The 20,007-nt window shown below is 33.8% G+C and overlaps 1 protein-coding gene across 1 annotated transcript in view; it reads left to right on the top strand.

The window, feature by feature from the left end:
* The first annotated feature begins 5,463 nt into the window (after positions 1 to 5,463).
* LOC139503232 (low-density lipoprotein receptor-related protein 2-like) overlaps positions 5,464 to 20,007 on the top strand; it is a 126,002-nt gene continuing 111,458 nt past the window's right edge. The window contains exon 1 of the mRNA XM_071292991.1: positions 5,464 to 5,818. Coding sequence (XP_071149092.1) covers positions 5,746 to 5,818 — 73 coding nt within the window. The 5' untranslated portion in view covers positions 5,464 to 5,745. The remainder of the gene's footprint in view (positions 5,819 to 20,007) is intronic.

Genomic DNA, 20,007 nt, shown 5'->3' with positions numbered 1-20,007 from the left:
TGAAACACTTTTAAAAAGTATGTCGTTTGGTTATTCTTATGGAAAATCGTATATATACTATTGTGAACAGAATGCTGTACGATTTACTTGTTCGACGGAATCAAATCGTAGGGGCAATCGTAGCGTTAACCTTGTCTGATGAGGATGTTTACTAATCAAACAACGAGGTGCTCGTTTTCGTCTTTTTGAACATTCTTTTCAAAAATTAGAAACAGAAAACAGCAACCTTGGCATCGTTGTTGAAAAAAAAAAAATGAAATTTCCAAAATTTTCGAAAAAAGTTCAAGCGCAAGAAAGGAAAAAAAAAAAAACTTAAATGGATTCCCAACACTATTTTTCGAACTCAATTTTATAAGTTCAACAATATGAAATTAATGAATTAAATATCGTAATAAAAGATTACAAAACGGTGATATAACGCAGATGAAAAACCGGAGAAGACATAGCATCCATTATTAACAATCAGAAATGGAACCAACCATCATTCTATACTTTTGAACAAATTCGAGAAAAAAAGGTTGCAAGTAATGAAAGATAAGAAATTATTTGGTGGTAACAATTCTCAAAAAATGAATTTGATACATGAACTTACCTTGATCGTTTTTCTCCGCTCCAAAACTGCCACCCCGTGTCAAACATAGCTGACACCCCGGCATGTGGCGTTCTACACGGTGCTAATGGTATGAAAAAAAGTTATCAAAGGTACCAGGATTATAATTTTATACGCCAGACGCGCGTTTCGTCTACATAAGACTCATCAGTGACGCTCTGATCAAAATAGTTATATGTGTTTTTCTATGTTGTGATGTTATGCTATTGTTTCAGAAAAAGGGAGAAGGTTTGGTACCATTAAAACGTTTAATCCCGCTGCAAATGTTTGCACCTGTCCTAAGTCAGGAATCTGATGTACAGTAGTCGTTTGTTTATGTAATTTATACGTGTTTCTCGTTTCTCGTTTTTTTATATAGATTAGACCGTTGGTTTTCCCGTTTGAATGGTTTTACACTAGTAATTTTGGGGCCCTTTATAGCTTATTGTTCGGTGTGAGCCAAGGCTCCGTGTTGAAGGTCGTACATTGACCTATAATGGTTTACTTTTTTAAATTGTTATTTGGATGGCGAGTTGTCTCGTTGGCACTCACACCACATCTTCCTATATCTATATAAAGCCAAACAAGTACAAACTTGAAGAGCATTGAGGACCCAAAATTCCAAAAAGTGGTGCCAAATACGTTTACGGTAATCTATTCCTGGGATAAGAAAATCCTTAGTTTTTCGAAAAATTCAAAGTTTTGTAAACAGGAAATTTATAATAAAATGACCATAAAATTGATATTCATGTCAACACCGAAGTGCTGACTACTGGGCTGGTGATAACCTCGGGGACGAAACGTCCACCAGCAGTGTCATCGACCAAGTGGTGTAAAAAGTTATCAAAGGTACCAGGATTATAATTTTAAACGCCAGACGCGCGTTTCGTCTACATAAGACTCATCAGTGACGCTCAGATCAAAATAGTTATAAAGCCAAACAAGTACAACGTTGAAGAGCATTGAGGACCCAAAATCCAAAAAAATGTGCCAAAAACGTCTACGGTAATCTATTCCTGGGATAAGAAAACCCTTAGTTTTTCCAAAAATTCAAAGTTTTGTAAACAGGAAATTTATAAAAAAAAAAAAATGACCATACGGTAATCTATTCCTGCCGGTGTTAATGGTATGAAACTTTAAATGATAGGTCTTCTACAAAGTATACTGGTTCGATATAAAAATGCGGATATGTCGTTAGTTACTTCGTTTGGATATCAAGTATTTCATATGTTTCATGTCGAGGCGTTATATCGCCGACTATATATATGGTATGGAATTTTCTTAGTGTTAAAGACCGTACGATGGCTTGTGTTTGCTTACTTCCACATCGTTCCAACTCTGGTGAAATAGTTGTCCCATTGACAATCATACTATACCGCCTTATTTATAACAAAGCAATTAACAAAAAAATACTATGTTTATATATGTCTCGTTAATGCCATACTTTTCACATTTCATATACGAGATAAGCCGGTTTTTACCGTTGTCATATTTCTTCAATGATGGACCGATGCAATTTTTGTACTCAGACTCGAAAACCAACCAATCAAATTGCTGGATTTCATGTTTCGAGCATGATTTTTGTGCTCCGAGCACTGAGCAAAGTTTTATGCCTTTAGGAATCATTTAGAAAATTTGGCAATACTTTTAGGAATTTTTGTTCCTCAATGCTCTTCAACTTCGTACTTTATTTGGCCTTTTCATCATTTTTTTATTCGAGCGTCACTGATGAGACTTTTATAGAGGAAACGCGCGTCTGGCGTAAATATAAAATTTGAATCGGGGTATCTATGATGAGTTTATTAGATCCTTCTAAGCCGTCATTCGCGGTTTATTGAGGACCCAGTCCGTTAATGTGCGTTTGGATTGGAGAAAGTCCGTTGATGGAGTAGAATACGGTGCGTTGAGAGTAAGTTGAAAATTAAATGCTACCAATTTTAGAAGATATTTTTTTTTAATTAACATACTGTAATTGCAAATAGTTTGCAGCATATAGTCCAATAATTCAACATCACAAAGAGATCCCGTACGATACCAGCGTCCTTGGTGCAGCTCAGGTCTGAAGTGTTATTACGATTTAAACTTAAGTGTGTGTCACTGTACGGACAAGTCAATTTGCAAACTAGTCCTTGTATATTTCTGTGAATCGAGATGTGACATCCGTGTCCTTGAAGTCTCTGCACTGACTGGTCTCGAGTGTTTTATGATTTAAACTTAAATGTGCTCTTGGGGCCTCTTTTTACGAATGTTTTTGCGATATGATCTTAAATATGCGTCACTGTACGAACATGTTAGTTTGTAAACTAGTCCTGTGAATCGACATGTGCTTTTTATTATCCATCACACTTTTGTTGATTTGACAAAGTGCTTCATTAAAATTCAGGGCGCAAACATATTTGTAAACACAAGTTGTAAAACTGACATATATATTGACATCAAAAGAAGCGCAACATCACCTATGCTTAAATAAATATTCTATGATAAACAAATTAAAAGATCCTATGCATATTAATGGCTGGCTAATGACAATAAAAGATAATATCTTTATTTGAAGAGAATAACTCATTTGGATTCAACCAATTTTCAATAAATCTCTCTATATCAACATCCTCGTTTAAAAAAAATACTAAACCATTTGAAGGTGTGTCTGTCGTACAGTAGGATGAAGACTAATCTATCCAACAGTAGGATAAGTAGCTAGCTGGTCAGATGGCTAGTCGGTCAGGCAGTAGGATTCTAATCTAGTCTGTTCACAAATAGGATTGATATGACGGCTAGTCGCTTAGACGGTAGAATTCAAGGTTTGTCTGTCCGACAGTAAGATTTAGAACTAGTTGGTCCACAGACAAGGGCATTGATGTCTAGTCAGTTAAACTGTAAAATTAAGGGCTATTAGGTTATTCATTAGGATTGAAGGCCTATCGGTCAGTCAGTTGGATTTAAGGCTAGTCAGTCAGACCGTAGGATTGGAGGCTTGTTGGTTAGTCAGTTGGAAAAGGGTCTAAAGAATATAGTTAAAACAGTGTTCAATCATCTACATAAAATTAAAATACCATTGATGCTGATTCAATAAAACTTTATACAAATCGCAAATTAAACATGCATATTTTTTATGTTTTGCAAAAGAGAACACCCTTTACGAGATGACTTTATTTGTATCTAAATGACAAATCATTGCTTTAGCTTCGGCATATAGAATTATTGTTTAAGCCAAGGATGTCGTTTTTGTCGAGCCTGCGACTTTCGCGCAGAAACCTCGACATATGGATAGTGATCCGGCGGCGGCAGCGACGGTGTTAGTTAACTTCTTAAAAGTTTTATACTTTAGAAGGTGGAAGACCTGGATATGCTTCATACTTTGTATATGTACATGTAAACCTCAACGAAGTTTCCGTCAGTCACATGTCCAATGTCCTTGACCTCATTTTCATGGTTAGTGACTACTTGAAAAAAAAGTAATGTTATTAATAAATTCTCTCTTATTAGTAATAGAATAACTATATTTGGTATAATGTATGTACGCACCTTGCAAGGCCTTCGTGCCCGTCTGACACTCTTGTTTGCTGTTTATCATATTTGTTTTTCGTTCCGTATGTCGTTTGAATTGTTTTACATTTTGTTATTTTGGGGTCTTTTATGGGCTAACTGACTATGCGGTAAATGGGTTTCATGTATTGTTCAAGGCCGTGTGGTGACCTATAGTTGTTTATTTAAATGGTCTCTGGTGGAGAGTTGTCTCATTGACATCTTCTTTCTTTTTTTAATAATTATACAAACAATTTTATCAGAAAAGAAAAACGAAAAAAGGGATTTTGATCTTTTCAAGTAAATGGAGTTTGTCACATTTCTGAACGGTCATTAATAACTATAATCTATAATTTATAAATCAATTATAGTATGATGGTTAAGAACATACATCAATTCCAGGATAAATGATAACCAATGAATTATATTTTAGATACTCAGAAAATATGTATTTCAAACACCACAATGCATTGCAGTGTAGTTGAATATGACATTTATTTGATTTTTATATGCAAGGTACACCTTATTTTATGTTGATACAATGTGTATGGTATGGTGGTCTTTTTTTACCTTTTTTTTTACACTTTCCACCTTGGAACTGGGAAAATTCAATGTTATGTTTCAGGTTGAACCAAGTTGGTAGAGTCAAAAATGTGTTATAGTGTTTCAATTACTTCAAAAATTGTCGTCAACCAGAACCTTTTTCCTTTCTGGTCCCTTCTTTATAACCATTCAGAAATGTGATAAATTTCGCCATTTGTTCAAAAGGTTTAAAATGTTCTCTAGCATTTTTTCGAATTCCGATTTTTATGTTTATTTTTTATTTATATCTATAAATAACTTTTACTGATTTTTTCGAAATTGTTGACGGCAGTTACAACTCTGAAATTTAAAAACCTTCAATTGAGGGGGTGGGGGTTCTAAAGCTTGTCAATATTGACACAATAATAGTTACATAAGAAGGTAGGGTTGCCAATGAGACAGCTCCCGCAAGAGACCAAGTGACACATTAACTAACAAGTGTTGGTCACCATACGGCCTTCAACAGTGAAGATATTTCCAAATGTGGTTTATTTCGATGTTCAGTGTATATCTATATGTATCACGTCTTCGAAAAATGAATTCTATTGACTTTATATGTTTTTGTTGTGATTTAGTTTTGACCCTGTGATACCCTACCGGTACAAAATAGAGACTGCAGTTCTTTATTCGCCAATAAACATGCCATCAAACGTAATGAAATTCATTAACCACGCCCCCTTTTGTGTCTTTACTGTTATACTCCGTAACAAACCTTGTCAACGCTGTCAAAAACAACTAGCCAAGACTCCTTACATAAAATAACATCCATGACAAATTAAACCCATCAACCTTAGATGACAAATTCATTTTTTTTACGTTTTACATTTTGGGACTATTCCGAATCTTGTTAAAATAATGTTGTGTCATGATATTTAGAAACTAAGTTGGATAATTCATTTAACATAAAACGGGTCATTATAAATTTTATTGTTGAACTTTTATGTATACAAAATCTATGTGCGATGCAATTTGTATACATAAATATTTTATAACAATCTGTATGCAATTGTTACGAAGAAACAATTTTGCATTGTGATAGGACTTAAACCATGCTTTTATTGGACTTTATAGTGGTGAACATTTTCATACTAAGTGCCTATGGAGATCATATAGAAAACCACGGTAAGACTAAAGTAGTTAGTAGAACGTGTGTCATATAATGTGTTGAATTGAAGAAACACCTTAAAGTTTACCCCCCCCTTCCTCCGGCCCTATTTTAAGAATGATCAAATATAGAGTGCAGGCGCGGATCCAGGGGGGGGGGGGGTTCCGGGGGTTGGAACCCCCCTTTTTTTGGACGATCAATGCATTTGAATGGGGACATGTAATTGGAACCCCCCCCCCTTTTTTGTCCTGGGTTAGGAACCCCCCTTTTTAAAATGGCTGGATCCGCCCTGGAGTGTTGATTTTTGGGCTAAGATGAAATTATTAAGCAAAGAAAGGGTTTGATAAATTACTTGGATGGACTACCAATTGTAACGTTTTTACTTGTGGAGTCTAAATCTCCCTGACCACTTTTCACCAGTAAAATTTGGCTTTGTTTTTATGTTGATAAGCCTTTGTGTCATATTTTCTGGGATGAGTATCATTTCCAGCAGTGTTTTCAAAGGGTGGGTATTGGCGTTGAAGGGTAGAAGGTGTATAACTGCTCCTAATTTCTAAACCGCATCATTGTTTTGTCTGTATCTAAAATGGGAATTAAAGTTATCAAAGTGGAATCAATCAGAAGCATGGACATTTTACCATTTAAGTCCTTCTTGAGTAAAAAAAAATCATCCCACCTTTTTTGTAATTGACTTTGATGCTTGACTTTAATTACAACTAGTGCACTATATTTTCAGGAACATTTCTGAATGACACCGGACATGTCGTCTTTATTTAACTTTTACCACGTGTATATATATGTAATCTGTCAAGATACGACAACATGTATATAAAATTCTATGTTACATGTATGTAATATATATATTTGCATAATGTACATGTATTTTCTTAGTACAACTTCTTTTATCAAGACTCTCGAGCCGCATTATTTTTTAAATAAAATTGAGAATGGAAATGGAGAATAAGTCAAAGGGACCAAAGAGCAGACAACAGCCGAAGGCCACTAATATGTCTTCAACGCAGGGAGAAAATTCCACACCCGGATGTGGTCCTCAGCTGGTCCCTAAATTAAATGGTGTACTATAGTCGTACATGTAAAGCATGTAGGTAGAGAACACAAGTATCATGCAGTTTGCACATGGATTCCAGGAACATGTGCATTTTGTAATAATTAATGCATGTGTGTATAATGTCTTTGCATTATTCATTTAAATTGTTAAATACGTCATAAGGGTCTGGATGGGGTTTGCATAATAGAGAATAACGGGTAAAGAGTGAACAATTAAGGGCTAATTACGGTTGCCTATAATTGCTTACATCCACTAATTTGAAATTTAGTGGATAGGTGTAATATTATTTGCAGTCAAACCACATCTCCTTATTTTTTATTAAAAGAAAAAGAATAAATAGAACAGGGAAAAGTATGAACTAAAAGAAAATTCACATAATAAAAGGGGTGCTCAAATATAGAATATGAAGAATAATGGACAGAGTAAATAAAGGACATATAAACGTTGCCTAAAGAATAAAGAAACGAAGGACCCCCTTGAAGACCCTCCTTCGTGTGATAAAAACTTTAATTTAATTGTTTCCATTTTAAATTACCACAAAATTTACATGACATTTAGAGCAGCAAGACATTATGACTGTGCAAGGTCGTTTAAGTGGCTGAAATCATGAATTGACATGTGCACCTTGCCAAAATCTGACGGGTATTCATAAATTATTAAGTGTATTGATTAAAACGTTGATTGGTTGTTAATCGGTTGCTTAACATCCAATTACATCCTATATCCATGGCAAATATTTCATTCAAGTTTCAAGACGCTTCGAAGATAAAGACTTATATTCATTCAAATTATGACTTGACTTGTGCTCATACCAAAAATCTGCCAGGTATTCATAAAAAGTTCATTTAGATTATTGATCGATTGTTAATATTGGTTGCCTAACGTCCAGTGGCAAATATTTCATTCAAGTTCACGGACAATTCAAAGAAACTTTTAAGACTTTAGTTCATTCAATTCATTAATTGACATTTGACCTTACCAAAAATCTACCAGGTACTCATAAAGTATTAAGTTTATTTAAATTATTGATCAATTGTTATTTGGTTGCTTAACATCCAGTGGCAAATATTTCATTCAAGTTCATGGCTGATTTAAATTATGAATTGTAACCTTACCAAAATCTGCCAGGAATTTTCAAGTCTCAAGTTCGTTAAAATTGTTAATTGACATGTGAACAAACCATTATCTGACAAGAATTGATTTAGTCTTATATTCATTCAAAGTACTGATCAATTGTTAATTAGTTGCTTAACATGCAGTGGCAGATATTTAATTCGAGTTCCAAGATGATTTAAACTATTAATGGACTTGTAACCATGCTATATTCTGCCAAATATTAATAATCTTGATTTTATTCAAATTATTAATTGACATGTTACCGCACCAAAAATCTGTATTCATAATAAGTCTTAATTTCGTTCAAGTTATTGATTGTTTGTTAATTGGCTGCTTTATGTTCAGTGGCAAATAGTTCATTTAAACTTAAGTACGATTTAAGTCATCAATGCCAATGGACATATGACCAGAACATGTACGTTCTCTTTCTGTATATAGATTTTATCATAACACTTCAGCTCTGTAATCGTCTCATTTAGCAAAAAATAAGTGGTCCAGTTATAACCAGAACGTGAACTTCAGAACATTATAGATATCAATAAATGATAGAAAGTAGTTAATTTCAAGGCCATTAAATGAAAGAGATACATTTCCTTAACATACTTGTTAACAAGTTCACAATGTCAAGTTTCGTTGTAATATGTCAACGAATTATATATCTACGCACGTCAACGGACGAGAATCTAACTTGTTTATGGTTTGAAAAGCTACAAACGCCACAAAGGCTGTACAGGGATCCATGAAGAATTAAAAAAAAATATTAACCGATGTCAACTTCAAACGTGTAACTAGTAGTTTTTGGCCTATCGTCCAACCACTAAAATTACAGAAACGGAATAGATTTTGCTTTTCCCACTCTTTCACATCAGAATTGTGAAGAGACTAAGGCCCGATTACATCCAAGACAATTATTTTACATTTCAAAAACAAATTCTTCAATAACGATGTCCCGTCTTTAAAGTTTCCCTAAAGACAGATATTTGAAAACCTGTACTCATCCCCTTTCGAAATGAAAATACAATTTTTCACGTAATATAAGCTCGCTTGAGGTGAATATCAAGTGCAATTTTTTATTTGAATTTCACGTGAGATTCACGTGAGCAAAATTGGCTTGTGTAAGAGGACCTACAACAGGGATGTTTCTCTTAGTTATCTCATTATATCCGTTAATTATTTACTATATAAGTGAAAAGAAAAGTTGATATTCACATGTAGACATATTATAAAAGAAATGGCCCAGCTGAAGCCCTTCTACGACCGCGGTATGTTCTCGCGGCGTTAAAGACCCATTGGCGACCCTGAGCTGTGTTCTACTCTTTGGTCGGATACGGTGTCGTCTCTTTGATTCACTCCCAGATCCCATTCTCTATTCCGGTTCAGAATAGAGAGTAATGGTAGTGGCGGATCCAAAACTTTTAAAAAGGGGGGGGGGGGGGCGCTGACTGACCAAAGGGGGAGGGTTGCCACTCCAGTCATGCATCATTGATTCCTTATATAATCAACAAAATTTTTTCCCACAAAAGGTCTCAACCCCCACTCCCCCCTGGATCCGCCTATGAATGGGTCAAACCAACAGAAAAGGGAGAGAATAATAAATATTAGAGAACAATCGGTCATAAACATAAAGAGTAGATAATAATGAGGAACTAAAACATAAATAATATATAGTCTGAGAGAATATTGGACCAAAATTATACAGAATACAGTCATGAAGGACTCCCAATTCAGACACTCCTACACTGAGACCACCAATTGTGTTAAAGTATAGTCTCAAGCCTATTACAAGTCATACTATTGTTCATGCATGCAGCTGCCAAAACTCGCATATAATTATAGCATATTTCGACACAAATCATTTTGATCCGTTGTCCTTTTACATTTAACATTATAAAAATATGTAGATGGGAGCTGCCAAGTGAGATATGTAATTTTGTGTCATATGTCAGTTTTATATAGCCAATGAACCCCATTGGGGATAGGAAAGTGTTTAACCCCGCCACTTTTTTACATACCGGCAATAATTGGTGTGACAATCTGCCTCTGGTAGCATATATATTACGTTGTACGTATAATTTATTTATAGTGTGTTGTAGAACAAGAGGTAGGGCCAATGTCCACTGTATTTATTTCACTAGCACGGTCAAATTGCTTTACACTAGTCATTTTTGGGGCCCATTATAGCTTGCTATTCAGGTTGAGCCAAGGCTCTGTGTTGAAGCTCAGGCACTTGCCTCAGGAAAAAAAATCCTGTATACCTTAATATAACACGTGTGATATTAAGCTATATAAGAATTTTTTCTGAGACAAGTATACCTGGGTGTTGAGGGTCGTATTTTACCCTGTTATGGTTGGCTTTAAATGCATTGTGGCTGGGATGGAGAGTTGTCAGTTAGTCAAATCCTACTGGAATTAAAAAAAATAATGAATAGTCTATATCAAATATTTTTCAACAATTTGGCATATTTCCATAAACTTCAAATGTTATTCAGAGCTGCATATTGCCATGGAAGGCATTTTGATACATTTTGCACTGACGTTCATCGTTAACCAAAATGAATTAACTTGTAAACGAAAAAACAATATACCATGTATATAGCTTTTCTTCTGAAGGAATTGTGGTTCTGGTCAATGATGTCATCATGCAATTTTGGGAAGATACTAAAAGTGTGACAAAATCTTTCAAAATTCGGGTTTTAATAAGGAAGCTCGCTTGTCATGTTTTGGAATTTTGATCAGATTTTCGGAATCCTCTGGTTTTATCCGTTTCAATGCCTAAACAAGTTTTGCCCGGTAACCCCTGTTTTTCTTTTTATAATTTTTTTACATGTATAATGATAAGCTGTCTGTTAAAGTCTTATAGAATTTTAATTATTTTTTAATAGTTTTTGAGGACTTAAACTTGTCAATGATAAAGCTATGAAAAGTCAAGAGAAAACATTTTCCCGCCAAAATTTCAATGGCTAATATATTGAAAACAAGCACGGTGACCTATATATTTTTTTTGCTCTTTGGACTCCTTTATTAATTCCCTATTAATATAAGTTAGTGTTTTGAACAGTCAATTACTTTGAAACTAAGAAGCGAACTCCCTTAAGATATCCTCATTCTAAGTTTTATATAATACTGGTATTCTGCTTAAAAATAATCAACGATATTGTAAAAAACCTCAAAGTCGACACTTGGATGGAGATGAGATATCGTAAATCTACGTAGATTTAATTTTTCTTTGAAAATGACCCTAGTGTGAATTGAACTCTTGGCTTAATTGGTCAGAAGGTTTTATTCGGTCCTTTTTGTTACTGCCATCTTATTTTGGTTTCATCGCACTTTTCATTCGAATTAAAAGTTGATCTTTACTTCAACACGCCTCCTTCCCTTTCAAGCACCCCGTCAACACAAACTTGACTTTTCTTGGTTCTATCAATCCTATATAGGAATCATGCGTTTTGTCCGCCTGTCCTTAACTCCTCCATGACAACTATAGTAATTCCTTTCGAATTCAATATATTTGCCACTGGACTAGAAAACGGTTATTTTTCTAGCATTATTAGTCACCGCTGAACGTTATGTAATTAATTCTTCTTACATGTAACAACATTCAGAAAACATCATGTCCCTTTTTTTGCATCTATTATGTAAATATTTCTCAGAATTTAAAATACTATTAAAAACTATAATTTATACACAAAATTATTAATTTTGACATAAACAACGTTCACTGAAGATGAGAATTGAGTGACATTATTCACGTGTTTATAAACCATGAAACAGGATCGTCCATCATCTACAAATATATTATATCACAAGACTTTTGTTGGATAAAAGAAGAAAAATGAAGAAAAACAAAATAAAAATAAACAAGATTAAATAGCCTTGACCGTATCATACATTTATATAAGTCATAATTTTATGTATTTTACAATAAAATTTCCCTTTTTATACAAATGTGGTTAATAAAAGAAATAGCTTGATTAAACTTGGAGATGAGATGAAGTGAAAGTGAAAACACCAATCGAAATCATATGGCTTGAGAGTACTCGCAGTTATCTGACAGCTAGTTCAAAGCCACTAACAACTAATAAAAAATCATGCATCTAAGACTAAACTATCAATCCGTACACATCCAACATCCAATGGATTTAGTGTAAAGACATCATAAACAGCCAGAGAAAAACATGACCTTGTGCAATGCCAAGTTATCGACAGATTGTAGATCCATGAATATGTATATATATAACATACTAGTGAAATTTAGTTAGCTTTTAATCTACTGATAACAAAATCAATATTTATTCCAATAAAAACAATATTCAATGATCTTATTACGGTGTTGAATAGGTAACCTTTTAGAATAAGTTTTTTTAAAGGAGCTACAAGTTTACATGGATCATTTCTAAATTTCCGGGCACGGTTAACAACATTTCCGTAAAAATGAGGATGTGCTAGGTCATTTACTACAAATGTTGGCAGAATTAATTATCAAACATTGTTTTGCTATTGTTTTTGAACTTTTATGCCCAAATGTTGTATGTTGTCCCGTTTCTTCTTGAGCAATGTGTTTATACTATTAAGAATCACAACGATACAAGTAGTGATTCAGTTGTTGAACATTTACAGACAGTGCATTAAAAAAAATAGGTGTAATGTTTCTATGGGCAGCCGGTCCTGATGCTTTTGCCTCGCAGTCAGTAAGAGATATAGGTATTCTAATCCGGTTGTAGGGGTGGCATCGCGACCGCGACGGTGAAAGTTATTGGTTTAAATCTTATATATCCGAAGTAGAAGACCTAAATAATTCCACCTACCGCTATAGCATAGCTACCTTATTTTCTAAAATTTTCATTCGTCATATGTTCGTAGTAATTTTCATGGTTAAATTGTGATTACATGTAAAGTTCTTTTGTTAAGTGAATATCTCACTTCTTATGAGTATTAATAAACTGTTTTTGTTATATTGTCTTGCAAGTTCTTATTTCATAGATCAGCTGAGCAATGTTCGAACACAATACGCAAAAGTCAAACTACATTTAGTTTATGATATGATTGAATGTTGTATTTGTCAGTCTGGCAGGATTCATATGACATTGACCTTGTTTTCATGGATTATTAATATTGTTATAATCTTTATTTGATATCTGAGGTAAAAAAACTATAAACTAAAGTAACATTAAAGTAAATGATGATCAATTAAGCAGGTTAGACATTTCAGGATGAGTACTCTTGCGTATTGTTCTCATAAGTTAGAAAGTATTCAGACACTTGAAAAATAAACGACCTGATTTCAAGACTTAACACAATGTCTGCTTTTGTTAATGATCGTAGACTGGTTCTAAACCTGACAAATATTGCTGATGTCCATGCATAGCATGATAAGTTAAAGACGATATCTTAATTTTGAGGAATAATACATATTGATGTCAAAATCGCTTTGACAATAAAGCCCCTAAAACAGTCCAGTTAAAAAATGGTTTAACATCAAACTAATTGCAACAGAAAATGCTTTTGTTCTACATGTAATCTATAGCATTAAGTCCCAAATATACACAGAAAAGTCCCATAAGATCTAACTTGAGGAAAACTCAAAATCAGCATTTTAAATTTCCTATAAAGATTAACATGGAAAGGGAAGATAATGTATCTCCGAGATTTTTTTTGTTTGAAATTCATGTAAAGCATGATACTTTGATTTTAAGTTCGTATTTGACTATATTATATCTTCTCCTGCTCATGAAATGTACAGAAGTGAAGTGTTATGGGTATGAAAAATAAGTATTGTTTATATTCGTAAATTATATTTGTTCAGCATTTACCTTGTTTAAAGAAACTTATAAACCACATAAAGAAGAATATATTCTTAATTATTTTTTTTTCAAATTTTAGATTCCTAACCTTCACATGTTGAAAAATTTCATAAATGGTCAACTATTAATGAATTATGAAATCTAGGTTGTAGCTTGATAAAAGATATGGAAAAAAAAACTTTAGAGTTGCGTGTTATACTCTAAAGATGGCTAAAATATCAAGAATCAATACATGCTGAATAGAAGTGGCAAAATTATAATTTAGTATTAATTTTTATTGACATTTCTGCCTTTTTTGCAGAGTTATCTCCCATTCCAATACAGAACTCCATAGGAATGTTAAAATCGCGATTTATTAGACTAGTCTTCCTCAAGATAGATTGTGCTGGACTTTTTTCTGTGTATATTTGGAGTATTAATGCTTAAAGATAAAAACTTAAAAATCTTCTGTTGCAATTACTTTAAGATTAGGGTCAAACTAATGCTAGATTGACTGGACTTATTTATACTGAAAGAATGCACCCATTAAACAAAGATGAATTTTCTGTAGTACCTTGAAGTCTTCCCTAACCCCATCACTGTACATGGATTTCACAAACGGTGACATCACTATAGGGGGCTTAAAAACACCAGATCCCGAAATCCCGGGCTTAAAAACACGAAATCCCGAGGTCCCGAAATTCGAAAAAAAGAATTCCCGGATCCCGAAAGGGTCAATCCCGAAATCCCGAGCTTAAAAACACCCGATCCCGAAGTCCCGATAAAGGTCTTATCCCCCTCACTATACGCAAGAATTTGTATAGTATTATATACAAATCCTTGCTATACGTGACACAGTTTAGACGGCATCCTTGATATACACCTTAATTACCATTTATTACATCATAATGCATATAAATGTTCATAAAAATGATTAACTATCATATTAACCCTAATAAAGTATACTGTTTAAACTTTGACTTCGGAATTTTGCGTGTATTCATTTGGAGTTAACAAACCCCAAGTATGATTTGCTATGGTGTTTGGGGGTGGTCCAAGAAGGACACAAGATAACAATATTCAATTTTTCCTGTCATTTTAATTGTGTGGTTGTCAAAATAATTCATTGTACTTCAGTGAATGAAAGTTGTTTTTAACAAACACATGTTGACACGTTAACCGTTAACGTTGTTGTTTCTAAAGTTAGACACCTGTGCATACAGGCCGAGGGTCTATGTGGGGTCCTTCATTTCTTTATTCTTTAACTCTATACATGAGTGTCAATGATCCAAGTCACAATTTGTAAAAGAAAAACCATTACAGATCAAAGTACGGTCTTCAACACGGAGCCTTGGTACCGAACAGCAAGCTATAAATTAAAGTCCTATAAAGGGCCCAAAACCACTAGTGTAAAACCATTCAAATCTATAGACTAATTTTCGGTATACTTTATGTTTTCACTTATTATACTCTCTATACCTTTATATTTCAGCACCCTATAATGCTATAATTAAGTCTCTTCACTCTTAAGCATTTTTGCCCATTTTTTCTCTTTTCTACATTTTCGCAGGAATTTACATATGTATTGTAGGGACTTGACACTACCTCATTATTTTTGAATTATACTGAAAAGCCTATCAGATTCATTTCCCATTAGATATACTGTTCCAAGATTTTTGGGTCTATTTTCTTTAGACCAGATTTGACCCATGGCCATTATTCTCTCTGTGATTCTGTGATCCCATCCATACCCTCATTTATCATTCTATAATATTACAGACGTTAATAAACTTAATTAACATGTTAAATTCTTTAGTATGAGGATTCCATTCTCATTAAAGAAATAACAATGAATAACAAGGTGCCAAATAAAAATGTACCAACAAACAGTAATATAATTGATAGACAGACATGTGCATAAATATCATGTCTCTCAGTCTGTAACAAGCTAGCTTAACATGGACATATTATACGTGTCTCTAGCTTAACTATTGAATTTAGTGTATACAAATAAAAGCAAAAGAGAAGTTTTTAATATCAGTACTTTCTTATTGGTACCTTAGCTTCGTCTTATTGTCAGTAATATAGCACCAACGCGTTAGATGCATGGACTCAGCTACAATTCTGAAGTCCTTTCATAAATCTATATTTTTTTTTAAGTCGGGATTTTAACCAGAGACATAATATGAAATATATATATGTCTCTGTTATAACCAAATATGTCTCTGAATAACCTCTCTTTTAAGTTTAAGTGCCGAGTAAACCGTGAGTGGCAAACCAGCAATATTGACCAGTAGCTATATAGGCTTCAGTTAATTGTTAATTAAGTTATACATATTTGAATATATCTCTATTCCGTGAGATGCCGTCAGTTTGGACTTAAAAGGGTGTAGTCTTTTATTTCTGTATATTTTTTGGTCTATAGTATATTTGTCCATTGTTCTCTATTTTTCAAATTTTAAATAATCCCCGGGGCATTTTCTATAATCCGTGATACAGTCATTATGGACGGGCGTATGACATTTGATTTGATAAAGATCGGCGCAAATGAAAAAAAAAATCGGCGCAAATGAAAGAAAAAAACGGCGCAAATGAAATGCAGATCGGCGCAAATGCAAAACGCCGATTATGGACATTATGCATGTTATGTGTTTGACCTATTTTTTCCCTTTTTTGGCCACATTTTGTACCGTGAGAGTTGGTGAATTTTTCTCTATACGTCTAATCCCACTTAAACCGTGTTTTAGCTTTACCCTGTTAGCTGCTGCATGATAGAGAATAAGAAAGATAAACAATATTTTATAAAAGAACTGAAGGGAATAAATTTCCGAATATCGTGCATTACCGTTCCGACGTTGATGAGGAAAGTAATTATGATTATGGCGGGAAAACCCAAAGAAAACCAATGAAAAATCTACTCATCACCTCATTCAGGGAAAACGGTACTATTTATTCTGCCATAGGCGACAATGTTAACATTTTCTAAATTTACCACTTTTTAAGATAAAAACCTGGATAAAACAGTTATATGTTGTGTTAGTACTTTATTACTCTGTTTTAAAAATTAAAGCCAAATAGTATCATGACCAACTTCCAACGGAGCTTGTTTATGTTATCCATGCCCACCGTCATTTTGCACCAAATTTATGAAATTTTGCAAGTCTTTTCGAATAATTCTCTAGAAAATATTTCAATAGGTTTTAAAATTTATATTGTAAATATACACACTGCAGTTATTCATAGATAAATAAAAAATATATTGTACCCTTACATCCAATCACAGCGCTCCTAATTTGACTTCCTTCACCTGCCTTGGGTACACAAAAGGCCAACCTAATGCTGGGAAAATTAAATACTACCGTTTTCCCTTCATTTTGTATGGAACTTAATACACAATTATATTTAAAATATAACAATGTGACTGTTATGTTTGTTATAGGCTCAGGCGTTTAATTCCATATCTCGCAAATTACTTTCGAAAAGATTTTTCAGTTTTTGTTTATTTTTTAGGGGTTCGTATGGATAGTAAACCCGGCAATTGTAAGAATCCGGGTCCGTCCGCCCTGATTTCGGTTCGCCCTAGTTACTGTTCGCCCTAGTTCCGTTTTGCCCTGATTTTTTTTTTTATTATAGTGTTGTGTTGTGTGTATTTAATTTATATGTTGAAGTCAGTCTACAATTTCGCCGAATATTTACGAACTATTGAGAACTAAGTTAGTATCTGTATGTAATTACGTTACTAGGAAATCACTATCACACATCCTTTAACTTTAGCGGTACATTTCCACACATGATATTTGATCAATAAAAATTATACATTAGGAGCACTAAAGTTATACATAAGAAAGTGTTCAAAGTTCAAAGTGTTAATTGATCTAAAATTCGTTACTGCAGCGGCTGAACGTTGTCTAGTGGGTTGTCGGACAGCTTGTACAGTTTGGCAATAACTTTGTAAACATTTTATTTGAGAAAAATGTTATTTTCATTATTAATCCATCAAAGGCAATTCATCATGTTCATATAACAATCAGTGATATCAAAGATTTCAAATTATCAGCAATCAAAATTCAATCAACAGTAATTAAAAGTAATTATAAAAATAAAGTGTAACAATGCAGCCAAGAATTTTATTTTAATATTCTGTATTTAACTTTTAATAGATATAGATAAATTTTAATATATATTTCTTTCATTAATGTAACGTATACATTGTACATATCATAAATGAAAATAGGGCGAACGAACCCAGGGCGAACGGATTACCAGGGCGAACAAACTCAGTGCGAACGAACCTAGGGCGAACATGTAATCTGGGCGAACGATCCCGATACCCAATTGTAACAAGCCCCTGTGATCAATGTGTGTGCCGATAGCAACACGTGACTGTGGCTGTGAATGTGCCACTCTCACTGAAAAAAAAAATAATATCAGCATGACAACGTTAAATCATGTAAATAGTGCAAATATAATGCAAAGGCATATATTAAAAAACTAGTGAGGGTACCTCGGGTTGGGTTGGACCTGCCCCCCCTTTTTTGATGATCAATGCTTTTTAATGAGGACATATGTTTGGAACCCGCCCCTTTTTATCCTCGGTTGGTACTCCCTTCGACTGGATCTGCCCCTTCAAATGAAAGAAGGGTGAGAGTTTCATATGGCACACCTGTAAGGCAAAATAGTGTCCTGGGAAATAGTGTCCACATGGACACTATTTCCTAGAATTTAGGTATTTAATAATGTCCATTGCCATGGAATATTGTCCCCAAAGTGGACAGATTGTCATAGCAATATCTATGAAATAGTGTCCACTTGACTACAGAATGTTATGAAATAGAGGACATTATTAAATCCTACTATTATTAACAAATTATGTCCTCCAAGGGCAGTAATACAAAGGTCAGAAAAACTAGTGGTACACTGTGACAAGCTAGATGCTGTTTTATTCATATGTCATGATGAAAGTGGATGCCATCTTGGTTTTAACAAGACAGTTAGTAAAATTACTTCTAAATATTACTTTCCAAACATTATAACACTTATAATAATCTTTATTGCAAAATTACACCCATAAGGGTCAAGCAATACAATTAAACAATAATTTTATACTATACAATGCAATACAATGAAATACAATGTAATACAATGCAATTCAATATAATACAATACAATATATAGAATAATGGAACATTAAGAGTTCAATTATAAATGTATATTAAAAACACCATCATAACCTTGCCTGACACGGGTCTGACTCCCTCAGTTCTAAAGACTGTTTAATGAAGACTCCAATATGACAAACAAGTTCAGGGATAGAGTTTAGAATGTGTTTGAGTTTATTGAATGCATCAAGATGTTGAAATTGTAGAACATGTAAGGAATACTAAGGTGGACATCTTATCACTGAAATATAGTATTTAAATGTGTCCACTTTCAGGGACACTTTTTCATACCTGAGGACAGTTTTTCATAGAAAAATATGTCCAGGACACATATAAATAAGTGAATATCGTCCTGAGACCGTATTTACTAGGAAATAATGTCCCGTGGACACTATTTCATTGGGGACATTATTAAATCCTACATACCAACCATACTAAAAGATCACACTAATCATGCTAACAGACATGTGACAGAGTTGTCAAGCCACAACTGGAGATTTGGAAATTTTCAGCTGGAGTTTGGGCTTCATTACTGGAGATTTTTAATCGACCTTTTATCGACGCACGCAATGTTTTTTTTTTGTGTTCAAACTGCATACATGGCATATAAATGTATCTTCCTTTTTTGTTAACAAAGCAATGATTCCATACCTTTCAACACCTGCATAGCCATTTTTACTTGAAAAAAAAGAAGATTAGGGGTTTTCAAATATTTTTTACTATGTATGGTTCAAGAGTAAGTGAATAGCCATGCTACATAGTTGGCAAAAAGTATCTCTGCTTAAGCTACATTGTCAACTTTTGATACCACTACTAAGCATGCTAGTAACAGCACATTGAACAGAAGGTGTTGAAATGATTAACATTTGTAGTTGGCTTTCTGTTGGGTAGCTGTCTCCATATTTGGTCAAGTCATTATGGCCACCATAGTCAGCTTTGCATGAAGTGTAGTAAGCATGGTCTTGACCTTAGGTACTAGACTTGCACCATTTGAACTCAGATCTCCAGGCAGAGTTGAATTTGGTTAGATAATTGGTCTTCTTTAATTTGCTGCTTGAGTATTTGGTGATAACATACGGTTT

Source organism: Mytilus edulis, chromosome 14 (genome assembly GCF_963676685.1).
Source record: "Mytilus edulis chromosome 14, xbMytEdul2.2, whole genome shotgun sequence".
Taxonomy (NCBI): domain Eukaryota; kingdom Metazoa; phylum Mollusca; class Bivalvia; order Mytilida; family Mytilidae; genus Mytilus; species Mytilus edulis.
This window is presented reverse-complemented; position numbering and strand designations above follow the sequence as displayed.